The sequence below is a fragment of the Arvicanthis niloticus genome, chromosome 3, assembly GCF_011762505.2.
Source record: "Arvicanthis niloticus isolate mArvNil1 chromosome 3, mArvNil1.pat.X, whole genome shotgun sequence".
NCBI classification, from domain to species: domain Eukaryota; kingdom Metazoa; phylum Chordata; class Mammalia; order Rodentia; family Muridae; genus Arvicanthis; species Arvicanthis niloticus.
Genome location: NC_047660.1, coordinates 45,387,403 through 45,407,568, shown reverse-complemented (window position 1 = coordinate 45,407,568; position 20,166 = coordinate 45,387,403). Strand labels below are relative to the sequence as shown.

At 40.0% G+C, this 20,166-nt stretch overlaps 1 protein-coding gene across 1 annotated transcript in view; it reads left to right on the top strand.

Annotated features, from left to right (window-relative positions):
* The window catches only part of Htr2a (5-hydroxytryptamine receptor 2A), a 65,249-nt gene extending 51,872 nt beyond the window's left edge, over nt 1-13,377 (top strand). Inside the window, exon 3 of the mRNA XM_034497059.1 lies at nt 9,507-13,377. Coding sequence (XP_034352950.1) covers nt 9,507-10,309 — 803 coding nt within the window. The 3' untranslated portion in view covers nt 10,310-13,377. The remainder of the gene's footprint in view (nt 1-9,506) is intronic.
* Nucleotides 13,378-20,166: the final 6,789 nt, after the last annotated feature.

Below are 20,166 nucleotides of genomic sequence, written 5' to 3'. Positions count from 1 at the left end.
CTTCTTTGGGACTGATGACAGAGAAAGGTCTCGGATTATCAAGTAACTCGTCATAGTAAAGCATCCTCTTCCTCTTGAATCCCTAAGTATCTCATTCAGTGGGGACTCAGTTAAACATTTGATTGATGAATAAATGACCAAAACTGATTGCTGACCCAGATGGAGGACCCATTCAGTGTCTATAAGAAATAAGACACATGCACGGAGCTCAGTTCGTCTCTCATCGGGGATGTATTTGGTGAGCATTGGCAGGGCCTTGAATTTGGCTCCCTCACAAAAAAGAAAACAGAAACAAAACAAAGGAAATGTGTGCACATGCTTCTGAGCTTGCAGTGGCACAGTAAACTGGAGATTGCCTTAGCCCACAGGGAGGCCAGGTACACCTATGCCAAGATGCACAGGGCCAGGTACTTGCTTCCTGGGATGCACTAGGCCACGTGTCCCTCAGCCAGGATGCACAAAGACCCCATCCTGGATGGTGCCTTGGTTCAGGATCCCATCCAGATGTTGCTCAGCCACAGGGACAACTCAGCAGCTGTTTCCTACATGACTCTCCCAGAAGTATGAACTCGCTCTGGCCGCCCCACTCCACCTTCACTCAGCTGCGTTTATCCTTGTCTTCTGTTTTGCCTCTTGATCTCATTTCCTCCTGCACTGCCTCCTTAATAAATCATGTATGCACATTTAATTTTCACTATAAGATCCCGGGCTTCCTGAAGCTTCGCATATGCCCTTTGTATTACCTACAGAATTTCACCCCGACCGACCGTGAAGTGAATTGTAATTGCTTTCATTTAAATAAATCTTGGAAGTTTACAAAAATAATTCTAAACCAATGTATCACTACTTCCTCATCAAAGTCCTACATGAAGATGAGGGTAGATCTCTCTCCTTAATATCATCCCTTACCTGGAAGGCTGAATCATTAAAATGCCACAGCCTGAGGTCACCCAGCTAGAGATGAGTAGTCAGGAGACAAACTTCTGTTTTAAATACTGTCTTTAAATACAGTCTTCTGTTTTAAAGACTCTCTTTCCCCACTATACGACTCTCTGGTTTCCCACTAATAAATTTATCTGAGAAACAGCTTTAAGCAAAATAACGAGCCAGGAATCAGACTAGTAAGGAAGAAAGCTGAGACTCCTGATTCCCACATGGTTTTGCCTAAGCCCGTCCCCACCACTCCCTGTGGTTTTAGCTGTTCAAGTAGTCTGTTCTGTGCTGCCCCATCTTGTGGGTAGCTCTTCTGTCTCACATAAATGTCCACTTTGCTTTCTTCTGCCTTTTGTGACTAATTAACACCTCATTACTCTGTTTTCCCAGCAGCAATGAAGGGAAACACTATGAAATTATTTAGTTATTCCAAGATGTGTCTATAAAATGTGTTATAATTCCCAGCCCATCTCCCTCCACCCCACCCCCACTTCTAGCGCTTGATCCCCAGTTCCATGGGCTTTTACCTGAGGTCTGAACTTATAATAAGTGTTTTAAGAAAAAGTATCCCTGCTATTAATAAGATTACCATCCCACAAGTGTAATGATATTTCTAGAATTTAAAAAATAAAATGCTAAAGTATTGGAAACACCATGTAAATGTTTAGTGAGTCAACAAGGAGTGCAGAGATAGGAGGGCATCCTTGTTAGAGAGAGAATGATTTGGAAAGTTTTCACAAAGGACCTGCCTTAGGAAATGCCTTGAAAGAAATGGAGGCGGCAGCTTGGAAACAATGTCTCCATCTGCAGCCCAAAGGCATACTTGGTAATCACTCAAAATAACATGAGATCTTTCTACGCAAATGGAGCCATGAGACAGGTTGCCCACCCTCAGATGCCCAACTGGCTGCCTTACCCAAGCCCTGCTCATCAGGAATCCTGGAACCACAAACAGCGGTTTGTGAAGCATTGAAAGAACTGGATCAGAAGGGAAATGAGCTGTGCATCTCTGTATCCCGTTACTATTTACAGTGCCCCTGGATGCTCTAGACTTTTAATAACATACCAGCATATATTCATCATCTTACTCTCAGCCTAATGTCCTAAACTATTCCCTCTGGCTTCTCTTTCATGGCAGCCAAGGTCCACGTGGACCCACCTCTAATCTCTGCCATTTGAATTTGGGTTAAAGCCAACCCTCCGGTCTATTCTAGATACGCAAAAAGGGACACTGCATACAAACAACAAAAAAGGGACACTGCATACATCAACCAAGTCATTGGGAGGAGACACTTGTGAAATGAGGCAAAGTTTTATAACATCTCAAATCAATATGCAAAGAACTGAAAAGGCAAGCCATGTGCAAGGCTATTCTGGGTAGCTCAAGATATAAAGAAGAGTCAGAGAGAAAAGGCTATACAATTATATGAAATTTTAAGAATGATGAATAGTTACATGAAGACAAAATTGCAAAGACCTCCTAGGGTGAGCTGAATCGTTGGTGACTGCCTGAGCAGTAGGAACATTGTGGGCTCTTTAGTGTGGTATGGTTAATCCAGTGTGTTAACCCACAGAGAGATTTGACTTCCCATAGACATGGGTTGTATGAACACATAGCTGCTACACTCTCACTTTCCAGACACTAGGACTCTTTCTACACATACCTTGTACACAAGAGTTTCCCAAACTAGACGTATCACATGCAAAACTTATTCAAGAAACCTGTCCACAATAGGAATTCAGGGAAGCTACAATTTTAAAAAAAACAGGGTTCAATAATGTGACCAGGCGTGATCTTTGTCTAAATAAACTGTTGCTTATAAGCATCTGGATAAATACTCAGCTGAGAATAAGAACACTTAGTAATGCTGGATAAGTATATGATTATTTAAAAAAAGTGCATTATCTAAACTTTTGAGTTTTATTATTAATGCTTTGTTAGAAAATCATAACGTGCCAGGCGGTGGTGGTGAACGCCTTTAATCCCAGCACTTGGGAGGCAGAGGCAGGTGGATTTCTGAGTTCGAGGTCAGCCTGGTCTACAGAGTGAGTTCCAGGACAGCCAGGGCTACACAGAGAAACCCTGTCTCGAAAAAAAACAAAAAAAGAAAAAGAAAGAAAGAAAGAAAGAAAGAAAGAAAGAAAGAAAGAAAGAAAGAGAAAAGAAAAGAAAAAGAAAATCATAACGTGAAGATTTTAAGTTGTCTTTCTAATTTCTAGCCTTAAAAATATAATGTCTCACTGGAGAAAACTTATTTTGAGATTAAGAATGACTATTCAAATTTCAGAGAATCATGGAAGAGGGGTGTGTGTGTGTGTGTGTGTGTGTGTGACATAAACTGAGTTTTGAGACATGTATATGATATAGGATAATTAAACCAGATTAATTTACATAGCCATCACCCAAAGTTCCTTCATTATTTGTGGTTTCAACAGCAAAACAAGGTTATAATTTGTCTCAGGGACACTGAGATAGCTCGGCAGGCATAAGTGCTTGCAGAATAAGCCTGAGACCTAAGCTCAGTCCCCAAAACTGACTGTGGGAGGAGAGAACCAACACAATTGTTCTCTGATTGCCACACACATGACATGGCCTATGTGTCCTCCCCACAGAAATAGTGGATGATTTTTTCAAATAATAACTTTCAGTGATTTCAACTATAGGATATGATTCAGACACTTGTATTCTCAAAGGGCAAAAATGGCACATGTAAATAAAGCTTCCCCGGAACAAGAAACCTGCAGTTGGGTGTTGAAGTGACTGCCAACAACCTTCATCTCCAAGTCAGAATTCAACCTATCTTTCAATGGGAGACCATCACAGATTTAAGCCCAACCTCTTCTCTACAGTGAGGTCAGCAGAGCTGGGAGCCACTGAGCCCATAATCTATGATGAGGCAGCGAGGCCACCAGCCTCTGCGCTGCATATTTCAGCCTAACCCTCAGAGGTCGTTGGCATGGCATGGTTTTTGTTTCAATGTCAGGACGGAGCCTGGTCATTCATATCTCTTAAAGTCTGTAAATTGCTCTTGGAGTGAGGCACAGGCACCAAAATTTTTAAAAGCTTCCTGGGTTACTATAACCTGCAACCAGAGTTAAGAGCAACCATTACACGTGGCAGAGTGCAAGTGGGGATTTTTCATTGTCTTTCTAATTTCTAGCCTTAAAAACGTAATGTCTCGCTGGAGAAAACTTAATTTGAGATTAAGAATGACGATTCAAATTTCAGAGAATCATTGGAGAGGGGTGTGTGTGTGTGTGTGTGTATGAATGTATGTATAATATGTGTATATGCATGTACATATATGTAGCCATGTGAATCTGTATACAGGCGTGAATGTGGAACTATAGTATTAGTAAAATTCAGAGGTAATTAACAAGGTTGATTGGTAAAAGTTTTCAGATAACCTAGTGAAAGTTCTATATTTTTCATAGACTGTGTATAAATATGCATCTATGTCAGTTAAAGGCTTAGGGAACTTTCTGAAACCAACATTAATAAGCTCAGATATAGCCGTAATTTTATAACTACTATAAAAAGAATATGCAATCAGTTTTTTAAATATCAGCCATAAAAATTAAGAAACTAGTGTGTCTTAGTTTTGTCCCTAAATTTCTGTGCAATCCTACATAAGTTTCATAAGCTTGCTAGGGCCAATTTTCATCTCCATATGGTGAAATTCGTATCAGCCCTTAGGGTAGTCTGGGTAATGTTTATTCAATCTGTAAAAAACATTCTCAGTGTAGAATGAATGCATGCGTGTAACATGTCTTGAAATGTTGCCATGTATTGGAGCTGGCAGATTGATGAGTGCCATTTCCAGGTCCAGTTTTCCCATGTATCTTTTACTTCTCTTTCCCTGCAGCATGAAGATTAACCTGCAGCACTGACTTATACGCCGCTCTCTGTCAAACTGCTAGCAGCTCCCCTCTTACACTGTTCTTTAAGGGAAACGCTCAAATGCAAAGGAGAGGTGACAAGCTGAGGGAAATTGAAATCTGTGACTCAAAGCTTTCCTCAGGGTCCTGAAATACGTTTCCATCTTCCCCGCTCTCTATCTACTGAAAGCCTCCCCTTCCCCGTATACCAACTCTCAGTGTTTCATTTCCTGTGAGACCCTTGCTACCTAATACTTCAAACTTCTTGACTCAAAAGGCAAGTACTTGCCATAAAAAAAAAAAAAAAACCATTAGTGCCAAGATCCTAAATCATGAAAGAGTAGGATTACAAGGAGAGCCTGTCTGTCATAGCTGGTAATTCAGAATCAAGATCCTTTAGCCCATGGTAAGATGCTAACTAGATTGGCGAATTTTATGGGCAAAGCAAGCAGAGAGCTGAGCTCAAAGGGAACGCCCACTGAAACCTTTGTGCTCTTAGTGTCAGTGATTCCCCCTTGTTCACGTCACTGTCTGAATTCTAATGCAGAGGAATAAGAAATGTGCACAGAAGTTCTAATTCCTTTAGTGCATTTTGATTGCTGTTTCCTACTCCTCAGGGAACAAAAATTATTAAACAAAATGCAGAGTAACGTAGTTCAAGCCACAGTCTGTTTGTTCATAAAGCAAAATGCTTAATACGCAGAAATCTCAAGTGAGGGAAGATGTCAGGTCTCCAAAAGCCACTATTATCAAAGAAAGAAAATGAATGCCCTTGAGATGACTGCGGCCATACTCTTGGCTATCAGCCAGTGCTCTTCATTTCTCTTGGCAGGAGGATGCTTCTAAGCCCCTCACTGCACACACAAAGCCTATGTGGATGCCTTTGTTTTTTGGCAAAAGTTTCTTCCCCTTTCTAGAGTGCTGCTTTGCCTTTCTGACCAGTATTTTTACAAATATTTTCTGGCCACACTCAGGAAGAAACACTGAAAACAAATGGTATGTAGCAGTAGCCGGGATGGTTTTATTAGCCATTTAAAGACCCGTGAACTTGATTCTTTCCAATCCAAATCAAGGTGTCCTCTCGGAGCACAAAACAATCCTGCCTATGACCTGCTAGTATATATATCCTCTTGTCAGGCAAGCCTTTTCCCCAGACATCTTAGAGGGAGAATCTGTGTTCCGTGTGAGTGGTTCTATCACGGCTACCGAAATCAAAATATCCCACAGGGAGTTTATAGTGTGTGTGTTTTCCCAACCCAAGACACAGTTACGAAGTCCAAATGATTGAATGATTGGGTATTTTTGCCTATCTTACATTCTGGTCCAGTGAAAATGGCCACTCATTACCAGGTCATAAATAACAGGCAAAAAAAAAAAAAAAAAAAGGCTTTCAAGGTAGGAACTTCCTTTATATTAATCAAGAAAATGAATGCCCAAGAGTTTAATAACAAAATCATACACCTCTCTGGACAGTTGATATTTTGTTTATATGCATCATGACTAATAGTAATGGCTGTAATCCATCATATTAGAAAAGTAATCAACAGTGCTAGCCGTACCAAATTAAAATTGATTGAGACCTCCCATGACCCTGGCAGAAGCTAATAATTACATCATCATTACATAGCCAATAGTGAACAATCAAAACACTATGTTGCTTCTTATGGTTTATGAACTCTATTATATAAAGGCTAGCATAGAAAAACTGAGCAAAAATAGATTAGGACAAAATAACATTGATAATCAGTTTTCTGAATAATTCCACACACAAAAATTATTCTCACCTGCTTTGCCGTTTGTTATTCTATCTCACTTGTTTCAGGCACCATGCTGGTGTTCTGCATATTTGATCCATTTTATCTTTACTTCATCCACAAAGTCATGTTGGCACCAGCCTCATCTCATAGAAGAACTGAACATCACCCCAGGAGCCCAGACCCATAGCCATAACTCACATCTAAGGCCATCTGAAATAGATGTTCGGTGTACCCCTTCTGACCAAGTACGCAGGGAGCCTATATAATAAGACTGGTTGGATATAAGAACCATCTCTCGAAGATGTAAGTTCAAATATTGGCAGAAAAAGAAAGCACTCTTCTTAGAAATCAGAGGCTATCTTTTATGGTTAATTTTCTAAAGTTCCTGAAATTTGATGAGGTATCAGAGAGTCTCAGAGGATGGCTCCTTTATGGTCACAGCTTTTAGCTTAGAAGGTATTCTCAGCAATGTGTCAGGTACACACAGGAATAATGTCATTTATGTTTACCTTCCAAAAAAAATAATAAAACACCAAGAACTGGGATGACCTTGCATAGACAAGAGACAAATATTATCCTTTTGAATTATGGTCGAATGGCACTCAGAAAGACACGTGTCAGGCTGGGTAAGCAACTCGGGGCAAAGTACATTCCAGGCAAGCATGAGGACCCAAGTTTGAATCCTAAGCACTCATGAAAAGACTTGGGCATGGCGGCAAGAGGGAGAGGCAGGACAAAGACAGACAGATCTGGGGGCCCACTGGCCATCCAGTCTAGCTGAAATGGTTCTGAAAGAAGCCCTGTCTCAAAATAAAAGGTGGAGAGGTGGTTGAAGATTTTAGTCTCTGACTCCCACATGGGCCTAGATAATGGCCGTGCACAGTCATGCACGCGCGCGCGCGCGCGCGCGCGCACACACACACTTACACACAAGCATGTGCGCGCACATACACACAAACACATAGGCCTGGGAGCAGAGAGACATTCTTGTCAAATATTACACTAAGCTCCAGCTGTTGTCCCTTCTACGAGCTGGATGTTAGGACAGTCACCCCTGAGTTTGCAGACAGTCAAACTCTGTTCTAACCATGAAGAATTTGGCTATTTTTTTTTCTTCTTGTTTTTGTTGCTGCCAACGATGCACACTGTTTGTGCTACACATCCTCAAAGGAAACTACTTTCCTGCTGGGTGGCAAGGCAAGGGTTAAACGGCAGCCCCTGACTCTGGGATGAGCAAGACTGAAAGGAACATCTTGGGCTACAGAGTGGCTGGAAGTACAACCAAAGGAGCTCTGTCACGCAACTCAGGAAACCGGAAATACAGGCCAATGTGGACAGGAAATAGCTTTTCTCCGAGCGTCTTTTGATGAAAGAAGCAAGCTTGAACTAAGCTGTACAGTTGTTTCTTCTCCTTTCTCAGCCACCAGATTCTGCCTCTGTTGCAGAAAAAATAACAGAATAAGAAGTATACCGTGATTGTTTTAGCCTAACCAGACTCCCTCAAACCTCCATAGCTCCTAAAAGGGAATAAAACCCGACATCGTGGTCAAGCTAAACTTCACTTAGTAGGGTCCAGTCACCACGGAGAGAAATTAGCATGATTAGAGCCAACTGTGTCATTTCTTCACTGCTATACGCCTCTGTCTGAGGCACGTACCTGGAGGCCTGTTAGAGATTCCACAATCTGAATATACAGCAACTGGTCATCTGTAAACTCATATTGCCATGTACTATAGCATTCTGAATCTAACTCATATATTAGACCATAAAGGTCTGCAGCCGCCTTGTTTTTGGCAATTCATCCTTCTGGATGTTCTGCTATCAAAATATATGACTTCTATGGAACAATGGAAGTCTGAACACAAATTCTGTATTTCATGATAAAAAGGAAGCACTAAACTCCCCTTTAGGAGAAAGCCTGTATGTGACTGTGGGTTTCTCTGAAAGTGTGTCACTTTTAGATCTACATAATAAGATGTATACATGTTTACTCATATGATACCTGAGGTTTGCTTCAAAATAAGGAGGGTCCCAGGTAAGGACCCTGGAAGACACAATATTTGTCTTGAATTTACAATCGTAAAAGCTAAGAGACTGCCTTGGGGTGCCATTTGCCTATGTTCTTTTGGGGGGGCTGCAGATGTTAAAATTTCTCTGTAATAAAAACCTTTTAAAACTAACCCAAGTTCATTTGAGCTACTTGAAATTAATATTGGAAAATGTTTTTAAAACATAGTTTAATGTATGTCCAACTTTAAAGCTGGCCATGGTGGCTCATAACTGAAGAGGCTGAAGCAGACTCAATCAAAGGTTTTATAATAAATATTAAATGAGCTAGGAAGAACTTAAACTGCACATAAAGTTCTGTGCAAACAAAAGTAGCCCAGGCACCTTGGTGGTGAGAATAAATGCAATTTTCCTTTACTCGCTCTTACTTTTTTATATTTTTCAAATTTGCTAGAAAGCAAATATGTTAGGCTTCTAAGTTTACAAAAGAAGTAAGAAATGCTGATAGCATAGTGTGAAGTGGAAAGCTTAAAAAGTAAAATGTAGATAAAGTAGAACCTTGTCCCGTTGCCCAGTGCATGCATGGGTACGTGTGTGCGAGAGTGTGTTCCTGCATGCATCGTGTCTGTGATACTTGCTCAAACAGCATTCAAGTGTCCTTGCCATTAGTCTGTTGATCTCTAGATGATGGTGTTAGTGATCATTTTTATTTGCTTCATTTTGCCTCTGCATGTGTTTTCTCCAGTTAATCAGTAAAATATAATCAGAAAAATATAGAATAAGAATTAACCCAACTTTCATTGCAGTAATATATACACTCTTAAAGTGAGCAGGCATCAGTTCCTTGACCAGCCAGTGTTTCATGGTGAGGCTCTCACCTTCATATACTCAGTCCCCTGATGATCTGTCTCACTTTCTGTCCTCTTCCAGGTATATCCATGCCAATCCCCGTCTTTGGACTACAGGATGATTCGAAGGTCTTTAAGGAGGGGAGCTGCCTGCTCGCCGATGACAACTTTGTCCTCATCGGCTCTTTTGTGGCATTTTTCATCCCCCTAACCATCATGGTGATCACCTACTTCCTGACTATCAAGTCACTTCAGAAAGAAGCCACCCTGTGTGTGAGTGATCTCAGCACTCGAGCCAAACTAGCCTCCTTCAGCTTCCTCCCTCAGAGTTCTCTGTCGTCGGAAAAGCTCTTCCAACGGTCCATCCACAGGGAGCCAGGCTCCTACGCAGGCCGAAGGACGATGCAGTCCATCAGCAATGAGCAAAAAGCCTGCAAGGTGCTGGGCATCGTGTTCTTCCTGTTTGTTGTAATGTGGTGCCCATTCTTCATCACCAACATTATGGCTGTCATCTGCAAAGAATCGTGCAATGAAAATGTCATCGGAGGCCTGCTCAATGTGTTTGTCTGGATTGGTTATCTCTCCTCAGCTGTCAATCCACTGGTATATACATTGTTCAATAAAACTTATAGGTCTGCCTTCTCACGGTACATTCAGTGTCAGTACAAGGAAAACAGAAAGCCACTGCAGTTAATTTTAGTGAACACTATACCAACATTGGCCTACAAGTCTAGTCAGCTCCAGGTGGGACAAAAAAAGAACTCGCAGGAAGATGCTGAGAAAACAGTTAATGACTGCTCCATGGTTACACTAGGGAAGCAGCACTCAGAAGAGACTTGTGCAGATAATATTGAAACTGTGAATGAAAAGGTTAGCTGTGTGTGATGAACAGGATGCTGGGACAATTGCCCAAGGCATGTGATCAAGTTTATACCCATGTGTGTAGGGGCGGGTATAAGGAAGCTGGGACAAATTAGACTACTCCAGTGGACCAACTATAATGTCCTGACAGCATCTGAGCTAGGAGTGTTACTATGCTTTTACCATTGCAAATGAGATCTCTAAAATCATTGGCCTTTATTGTACAATTGTAATGAGGCAAAAAAAAATCCATCTAATTAACTTCTATTGCCAAATAGAGACCTGGCTGCCATGTTGTTGATGGGTAGAATGGGAGTGAGTTGGTGACCTATTATTGTATATAAAAATAGCTAGAAATACTGAAAATAATGAATAGTCTCTTTAAAAATAATGTTTCAAATTCACCACGACATATATTTTGAAAAGAAAAATAGACAGTATTATGACATTTGTATTGCTAATATAATTCATTGAAATACTTGACAATATTTTTCATTCTTGATTTTTCATAGATGCCATTTTGAAATGTTCACAAGACCGCTGGCATTTGCTGCATTTGTCATTAATTCTCAGATGTGGAAGGGTTTTAAATGTTATTCAATAACACGCTGCTTTCTCTTCTACTTCTTGGGCTTTACCTGAATTTGCAATGTGGTCTTGTTTTGTATATTTTTTTCTTCTCTATAAACTGTCAAAGAATAATTCTACTTTTCCAAGTACAGTTCTAGAACTCGCTTCAAAGAAACAGCATCCTGAAGGTATTTGGTAACTCACTAGGGAACGACTGTATTGCGCATGCACCCTTTGAGCAGTGACCAGTACAAAGAATTGTCTGTCACAGCTGAACAATAAACTCAGGTTTCTCGCTGTTAGCAGTAGCTTCTTAGGCTATTTCTGTAAAAATCAAGTGACTTTCATATTGACAGTTATCAGGTAAAACTGGTGTTTTCAAAGAGCTGGGGATGTAGCTCCATTGATAAAAGTGTTTGCCTAGCATGCAGGAAATCCTAGCGTGGATGCCCAGCATTGCATAACCAGGCACCATGGTGCATGGCTGTAATCTTAGCACTTGGGAAGTGCAGGCAAGAGGATCAGGATTCAGTCATTCTCAGCTATTTATCTAGTATGAGGCCAACGTGGACTGCATGAGACCCTGTCTCCAAACTAAATAAATAAATATAGGGTTTTAAAAAAATGATACTTTTAGATTAATGTATTTATATTATTTATAAAAACAGGTTAGCTTGATTCCACAGTGATCTCTTGACTGTATCTTATGAGTGGAGCAGTTTCTTAGTTATTAAGGATATAAAAATAAATATATAAGATTTTTGCATTAAAAACAACTTAATTGGTTGTTATCGAAAAAGTATATAGATTCATTTTGAGAATCAACCAGTTCAATTTCTTTCTTACCTGATTCAGAAAAGGGTTTGTATCAACTCTTGAGGATTTTTTTTCAGTGTTTCTCATTGGTTATAGATATTTGCCAAGCAAACAAGGAAATAAAAAAAAATATCAATTGAATCAAGGATTGCACGATGCATAAACATAAACACCACAAATTGGATCCAATTCATAATTACCAAGATTTAAAGCAATATTTTTTGTTCCTTCCCTCAACTACATTCATTTTGCTCTGACAGACACTAGCTTCTAATTAAAAAGCAAATATCAGATACCATAATGTTGTGTAGAAATGGCTACTGCAGACTAACAAAGGCCAGCTATAGTAAATCCACCATGACACTGTGATACACAGGGGAAGTGCACATTACTGTTGAAACAGATGATAGATACAGGGTTAAATGCTGTAGCATTCTTACTGGATACAAAGATGCTTTGCTGCAAGCCCTTGGGAAGTGTTACAAGTTTCGGAATTAAAGAGTGTAGAAAGTTCCGTTATATAAGTTGGAAATTAAGGTTTTCCTAAATATGTCTTTACAGACACTTTGAATGATGGTCATTGCTTCAGACCTAAAATTTATAATATGTCACTAGTCCCAAGGTGGTATTTGAAAGAAGTTAGTCCTTAATGATTAGACCATCTGACTAATAAAACCAGAAATGTTAAGATATTTGCTCTAATGTGTTTTGCCTTAGTTTAAAACTCTACACATGCCAATGCGTATTAGGGAAAAGATTACAGATTCTATCCCATAAGCTTAATCTTCATCAGAATGAACATAAGCCTTGCTGAAAGGTGTCTTTTGACTACACATATATTACCAGTGTATATGTGGCTTTTCTCTCTGTGTAAGTATCTCTTCAAAGTGTATATAAGAAAATGTGTGCCTGTATATATGTACAGACATGTTCCCGTGCACTTTATTCAATATTTATATATTTATATGAAGAAAAGCAAGTGGTGAAAACATACACATGTGCATGTTTGAATCATGTTGATCTGAATGTGAATTCATGTTCTAATATTCCTATGACCTTCCATGACTGCCAAAGGAGGTTACTGTGTAACAGAGATACACTTTAAATAAACTGGAAGTTGCTTTAAATGTAAGGAAAGATTTTAACACAATTCTATCAGGGTGTTGAAAACAATAGTCTGTATTCAGTTTATTAATCTGAAGTTGAATGGTAACTTTAAGCCTCTCTTTAGGCTGGTTCTTCTTGACGTCTATGACTTCTTAGATACACTCCTCTATCCAATAGGGGAGAAAAATTAACCGTTGAATGATTTATGGATCCACAGTGAAAGGATTCACTTCTAGCCAATACTATTAAAAGAGTCTTCATTCGTCTTTAAGTTGATTGATAAGAGTCTTCTAAACTTAAGGGATTCAACGCCACAATTAAGAAAAACTCAGTTAAAGCTTACTTACTCTATTGGGTCACAGCGCCATCTCATGGTCAGTTTTGAAAAATGCTACCGTAGTCCAGTCAAATCGCTACCGGGCTGCTTTTAGCAAAAGGGTTCTTCTCCCATTTTGTGCACTGATGAAACATATTTATAAAGTGTTAAGTTATTCTGTGCCATATGTAACAAATACAGTGAAGATTTATTTTATGTACTGATTTTAATCTATTCTAAAATATTTCAAGAATGAATGATTAATTGCAAATAAAGTACACTTAAAAAAAAAAAATGGTGACTCCAGAGCTGTGTTTGCTAGAAGGAACTGCCCCAAACCTCCCGAGTCTTCAAGTGGAGGACAGTGGGAAAGCAATAGCCTGTGTTTCTGGCTTCAGCCATCTCACAAAGCTAGAGCCCACTTCATCAGTTTAATGGTCATGCATCAGCTTCCAGTCCTATAGGTTCTTTGTGTCCTACTGATAAAATCAAGAAACATACAGACACACACACAGATGTGCCTATGCATTACCATACATGCACAAACACACACACACACTCCTGCCCAGGAGCCATAGTTAAATAGGGATATGTAGCATCATTAAATGGGCCAGAAAGTCACATGATTCATCATTTCACCATAAGCAGGGCTTTATGGTGCATGCCTGTAATCCCCAGCATCAGGAGGGGTGGATGAGGAGGGGGGAGTGATGCCTATAGATTACAAGGCTAACCTGGGTTACAGGATACCTTGTTTCCAAAAAAATTTAAATGAAGAAAGTGTAGAAATAATTATAAGCAGGGAGAGTAGGTTTATTCCAGGTCGTTATACCTCATGTATTGAACACCTACCGACTGTAGTCAGGTGTTAAGCTGGATTCCTTCACAATGAGCCTAAAGGGAGGAATAGTTTGTTTTGAAGATGAAAAAAACTGAGATTCAGTTTGTGACATGTCAAAAGCCACACCACTAACAAGAAATGTAGCAGTTCAAGCCAGGGGCATGTGATTCCAACCCCTAAGTGCTTCATCCAAGGAGGAAGGACATTTCAGAACTCAAACATTCCAGTTTCCATCTTTGCGTCTTGTATACACTGCCTATTAACTTAAGTCGTCCTAAACACCCTGTACCTCATTGTAATGTCTCTAGGATGCACCTGTTTAGGTCCTGCCCAGGCTAACTGACAGAGATGGCTACGGCAGATCAGAGCTGTCACTGATAGCCTGCAACACACTGGAAATCTTAGAACTGGGTTTGTTTGCTTTAGCTTTGGTTTTTGTTTTCATTCTTATGATACTAAGAATTCGATCTAGGATCTTACACTGCTAGGTAGCCATTCTGCCACTCAGCTGTATCCCTGGTCTTCTTTTTAAAAGTCTTCTTTCCTTTTGAAAGAGGGTTTTAAGTTACCCAGGCTGGCCTTAAACCTACTCCATAGCTCAGGAAGGGTCTCAATTTGTGACTTCCCTCTGAAATCGTGATTCAGAATTTTCTGTGTTTTTGAATGCTTCTGACTTTAAAAACATATTTTACTTTTCTAAGACAATGAAGAGGTTTCTTCATCGGGCTCCCAAGAGTGCTCCCATCTAAAGTGACCCACCTTGTGCCCCACTTATCAGACGGTCCCCAGATTTATGGTCACATGCAGTGTGTGCTAGCAAACCAGATTCAGCCACGCATCCTTGATAAGTCAACTGAAAGAACAAAATCAATAGTGAAAAACAATACAGGAGGATTTATTCTATGTTGCCTCATTGGGAAGAGGGATGAAGAGATTCAGAGGGCACGAGATAGAGAAGCAGTCCTGAAAAGGTGAGGTCCTGCTCATCACTGTCTCAGCTCTAGGCCCTCCTGCAAAGTTAGGATCTCCCTGCATCCTCCTCTAACAAGTTGTAAGTCTTTCCCCGAGGCATAAGTTTCTTTTCTGGCTGACAAAACTCCTTTGCTTGTCCCCAGGACAAGAGAAATGTCTTCTCCCAGCAAGAGATTCCTGGAGAAATTCTGTTTAGTGAGGGATCCATTCCTTTCAATAGTCTGATGATCAAAGAGGAAGACACACGTGTCTCTTTTGATTGTATTTGTTCCTGCTGGGCAGACAGACTTTGATAAGTAACTGAAGCTAATAAGGCCATGGGAAAGACTGACATCTCTTCAACTGTCCACCCTTAACATAATCCAAAAGGCAGAAACCAGAGACAAACAGTTTAGGCACCAAAAGCAACAATGAGAAAGAAATCTGGGGACCAGTAATGTTTTCATCTGGTGTCCCTCAAAGGGTCTACAGAAAAACAAGTACCTACAGAGCCTCCAAAATTCATATAGATTTTTACAATTTAACATTGCAAAGGCTTTTAAGATAGATTCTCCTAAATGAATACTGTATTCATATCTTTTCTAGCCCTACTTCTATCCCCTCCAGCTCTTCCTATGGGTCCCACTCCCTCTCAAAGTCATGACCTCTCTAATTATTATTGAGATACACACACATAACATACACCAACATCAAAGTCCATGTATTGTTGCTCAATGGAAAATGAATATGTAAAAGGCTTACCTCCTGGGATTGGATAACCTATCAGGGGGCACATCCCTTGAGAAGACTGATTCTCCCTCTTTCCACAGCCACAGATCACCTGTAGTTCATCTAGAGGTGGGTCCCTCTGAGATTTTCCCCATCCACATTGGCATGTCAACAGTTGGCATGCAAGTATTGTTTAGTGTGTTATGAGATAATGCCTTCTACATATGACAGAGAAGCTGCCCCTGCTCCTGCGAAATCCATAAGATCCATAAGATCACCCAACATTGAGTTTTAATTCATAATAATGACTTGGAAAGAATCCATAACTTTTAAGATTTTATTGTAAATGGAGAAAATTAGGAACCCGATTACTAAATTCTTCCTTATGTTTTATGGCTTTTGGGTATTTGTCCCTGTGAGTACACAATTAATAGTTACATCACTTTTTGTTGTTTTCTGATTATTTGCATAGAGTGTGCAAAAAACAAACAGTCTCTTCTGAACAACTGTAATAATATATGCACAAAAGCTCTGACCTTCCTTTTCATAATATAATTTTTATTCAATTTGGTTTGGGGGGTTCATACTTGAATATAATACATCCTGGTGACTCTTACTTCTGACTCAGTCTTCTTTCCCTCCCCTCCCCCTTCCCCTGACAAACCCCTCTTACCTTTAAGCTCTTTCCCACATTCATGTATGTCTTTTGCTTTGTTTTATGATGCACTGATTTTAACAGGACCATTTGTGTGAACGTGGGTTTTGAACGGTCTGTTAGAGCTGGGTGGATTCATCCACGGGCACAGCTCAGAAGACAATGGTCCACTCTTGTCCATAAACTACAGGTAGCCAATAGTTCAGCAGAGGAACAGGCTCTGGGGGCTCCTTCCTGACTCGTGATGGACTGGTGACAGGCCTAGTGTCGTGCAAGTCCAGCGGAGGCAGCCTCAGGTGCTGCGGGATCCTGATTGCAATGGCTGCCATGCCTAGAAGATAGCATTTCAAAGCTCCTGGCTCTTACAGTTTTTTCTTCTCCTTTTCCTCAGTGTTCCTCTAGTCTTACTAGGGATGGTTAAGAAAAAAAGTTGTGTTGAAGGTCAAGCTCAGCCACTGCTCACTCTCAGCAGCCAGAGCAGCTCCGGTCCCTGCATTCACTTCTGCTCACTGGAAAGAAAAGTGTCTCTGATTAAGGCTAAGATTAGCATTTGTCTATGGGTATAATTTACTGTAAAAGTAAATATTTAGAAGGCAGTTTAAGTCCATGTCAATCTAGCTACACAACAGGAAGTTTCCACCTAGGGCCGAAGACCTGCTGTCTTGGGTTTTTTACTGAGATTCCGTTGCCAGGCATGAATTCCCTCCTGTGGAGTGGACCTCAAATCTAATCAGAGACTGTTAACACAAAAACAGAGCTTTCTTTTGTGAAGGGAAAAAGAAATAGTTTATTCTGAGGCTAATCAAATATGAACGACTATGGGCTGGGAACACTCATTTAGATTACCCAAAATTTCATGTTCCAACATGGAAACATACAGTAGTAAAACACAAAAAAGAGGTAAATCAAGGCAATTAAAAAATACATTGGTGAAAACAATTAAGTAGGTGGTTACTTAATTAAACAGTGGAGAAATCTCAGCTATAGACTTCATTGCTATCCAGTGGTACTCTTAGTCTTCTTGTGAGTAGAAACTGAGGTTTTGTAAAGTTAGTGCATTCCAAATGTCTTATCTGTTAGTTGTAGACACAGACCTATTTAGAGGACTAGATGGCCCAAGATAAATGCTGTCGGTTCTGGACCTCTCCACAATCATTGAAATGCTAGGCAGTTAATCATTCCTGCAGAGGTGCAGTTGAAGGCTCAGTTTCTTTCTAGAGTGTTCCATTTACCCCTCCATAACAGTCATGCCCCTTTTGCACCAGTAAGCACATACTGTCTGGCACGTTGGCATTGCAATTCATAGAGTTTGCAGCTGGTTAAGACTCTTAATGCCTTTTTTTCCTCTGTATTAATCAGGATTCCCTAGAGGGGGAAAACTGATAGAACACACACACACGTGAATGTATATACATATATGTCAATATATGTATATATGAATATATATGTATGTGTATGTGTGAATATTTATATGTTCATGGTATTTATTAGAGTACCCTAGTCCAAGAAGCCAGTAGTTGCTTTGTCCATGAGGCTGGATATCTCAGCTGGTCTTCAGTATGCCTCAGATCCAAATAAGTGGGCTTCCAATGAAACAAAACTGAGGGTGAACAGGCAAAGAGTAAAAACTTCTTTCATCCTTGTTCTTTACATAGGCTGCCACCAGAAGGTATGGCCCAGAATTAGGGTGGGTCCTCTGATCTTAAGTGAGATGGATTTAAAGCCTTCCTACCTGTAAGATCCAGTTAAATAAAAACCCCTCCCAGGTGTGGCCAGCCACTTGGGTTCTCTTTAATTGCATATTTAGTCAATTTGACAACCAAGAATAACCATTCTACTCTCCCAGCATCCTGTGAGGCACCTTCTAGGACTATGAAAGCCAGGTAGCAGAGGTAAAACTTCCATCTCAATTCCAGCTTGACTTCTCCCCATGTTCCATTGAAGGTATGTGGTGTCTTCAGCAAGAGGGTTTATCAACTAGTACTGGTACGCACTCAAGAGAATTGTAAGAGCCTTACAATTTAACACCAGTATGTTCCCATGAACCAGCACATCATACAAAGTCTTTCTGCTTACTTAGAACTTCCTTCATGTGGCCCAGGTACAGCTGAAGACAGACAGAAAACTCAGGTCTGGTCTGCTGCTCTTATCTGACTTTGGGAAACTGTTTCCTTTATCTAGAAAGTAGACCAAAGACCTGGAGATAATTGCTGAGGAGCCTGTTCTAGTTCTCATCTTATCTGAATGTTGGAAATCCCAGTCCTTCAGAAATCGATGAACCAAGGCAAAGAACATTCTGGAACTCTTAAATTCTATAGATGAATTTCACATAAATAGTAGCAAACATTTGTAACAGTAATCCAGAGATAAATCATCAATGATCTAAGGAATTTGTAAGCTATGACACCAAAAGTGAGATACAAACATAAATGATTCCTGCTGAGGCGTTTTCTCAGTCAGACCCTCTTTTGAACAGTTTCATAGCTGCTATAAGATAAACAGTTGCTCATTTTAGTGGTCTCCTAGTTTCTTAAAGAGAAATTGAACCTATTATTTGAGATTCACTTCCCTGAAGGGTTAAAAATTGAAAGCCCAAATAGATTTAGAACTCATGGTAACAAATATCCATTTATTTATTTATTTATTTATTTATTTATTCATTCATTCATTCATTCATTCATTTTTTAGTTATTTAAAGCTAGATTCTTGTTGAAAGGGAGCCAAGGTCATTTAGGTCTTTATTTATAATTAAAATTATGAGATCTTCAGATGGTGTTTATCCTGACTCCTAGAGAACAGCACAATATGTACTTCCTGTCCCACATTTCTTTCTGATATTGAAAAGTAATGTATGCCATTACTCATCATGTCTGAGTTAAGGTGACTCTGAGAACAGAGCCAAGAGTGAGTGAGTTTCTGATTACCAATGGGCAAGATGACAAGAGGAAGAAAATACAGTAGACAGGGAAGAAGGAATGTGATATTGTGGGGGCTGGGCATGTTGCTGCCCACCGGAGCTGTGTTGGACGCCTCGTTTATTCTCTCAGCAGGCTTGTTCATGAAAGCCCCAGTGTGTACATTCTACACAATTCTTCCCCATTGCATGTGAGAAGTCTGAGGATAGCAGTGAGGTCATGTACAGGAGATTATTCAATGAACTTACAAAATATGTATTCATTTATTCAGCCCTTCAACTGGGTCACGAATTAACCCAATTAATATGCAGCTAGCTTAAATGATGTAGCCAATGGTAATGCCTGAATTGTGCATATGACAAGATGACCATTGAAGAAATGCCACCACCCTGGGGCTGTTTTAGCCACCCTAGATATTGCCGAAAAGCAGTTATATGTAGCAGTGACAAAAGTCTTCAGATTGTTGTAGAATTCATAAAGGTATTTTAAACAAAAAAGAACAGTAGACTACTAGATGTCACTATTTCCTGACTCCAGTGTTAATGTTCTTCATCCTAAGCAGGTTCATGGTAGGCAACACCACAACTCATGTGTAACAGAGTGGCTGTAAATCATCATAAACAAGAATATTTTAAAGTAACCATGGAGTCATTGGAGAAATAACGAGTAACCAAGTCAAAGCTAGACTTTTCTTTTTTGTCTCTCTCTCCTTTTTAAATTGGATATTCTACTTATTTACATTTCAGATGTTATCCACTTCCCCCACTCCCCTCCCCCAGGAACTCCCTATCCTGTTCCCCCTCCTGCTGCTTCTATGAGGCTGTGCTCCCACCCATCCACCCACTCCCCCCTCCCTTCAACATACACATATTTAATCATTTGTCTGTCTAGTGCTCTGAAAATGAAATAGATCTGTTTATTTAATCTCTAGAAAGAGATTTTCTTATGAATTAGAAGGAAAATATGCAGTTAGTTATTGAA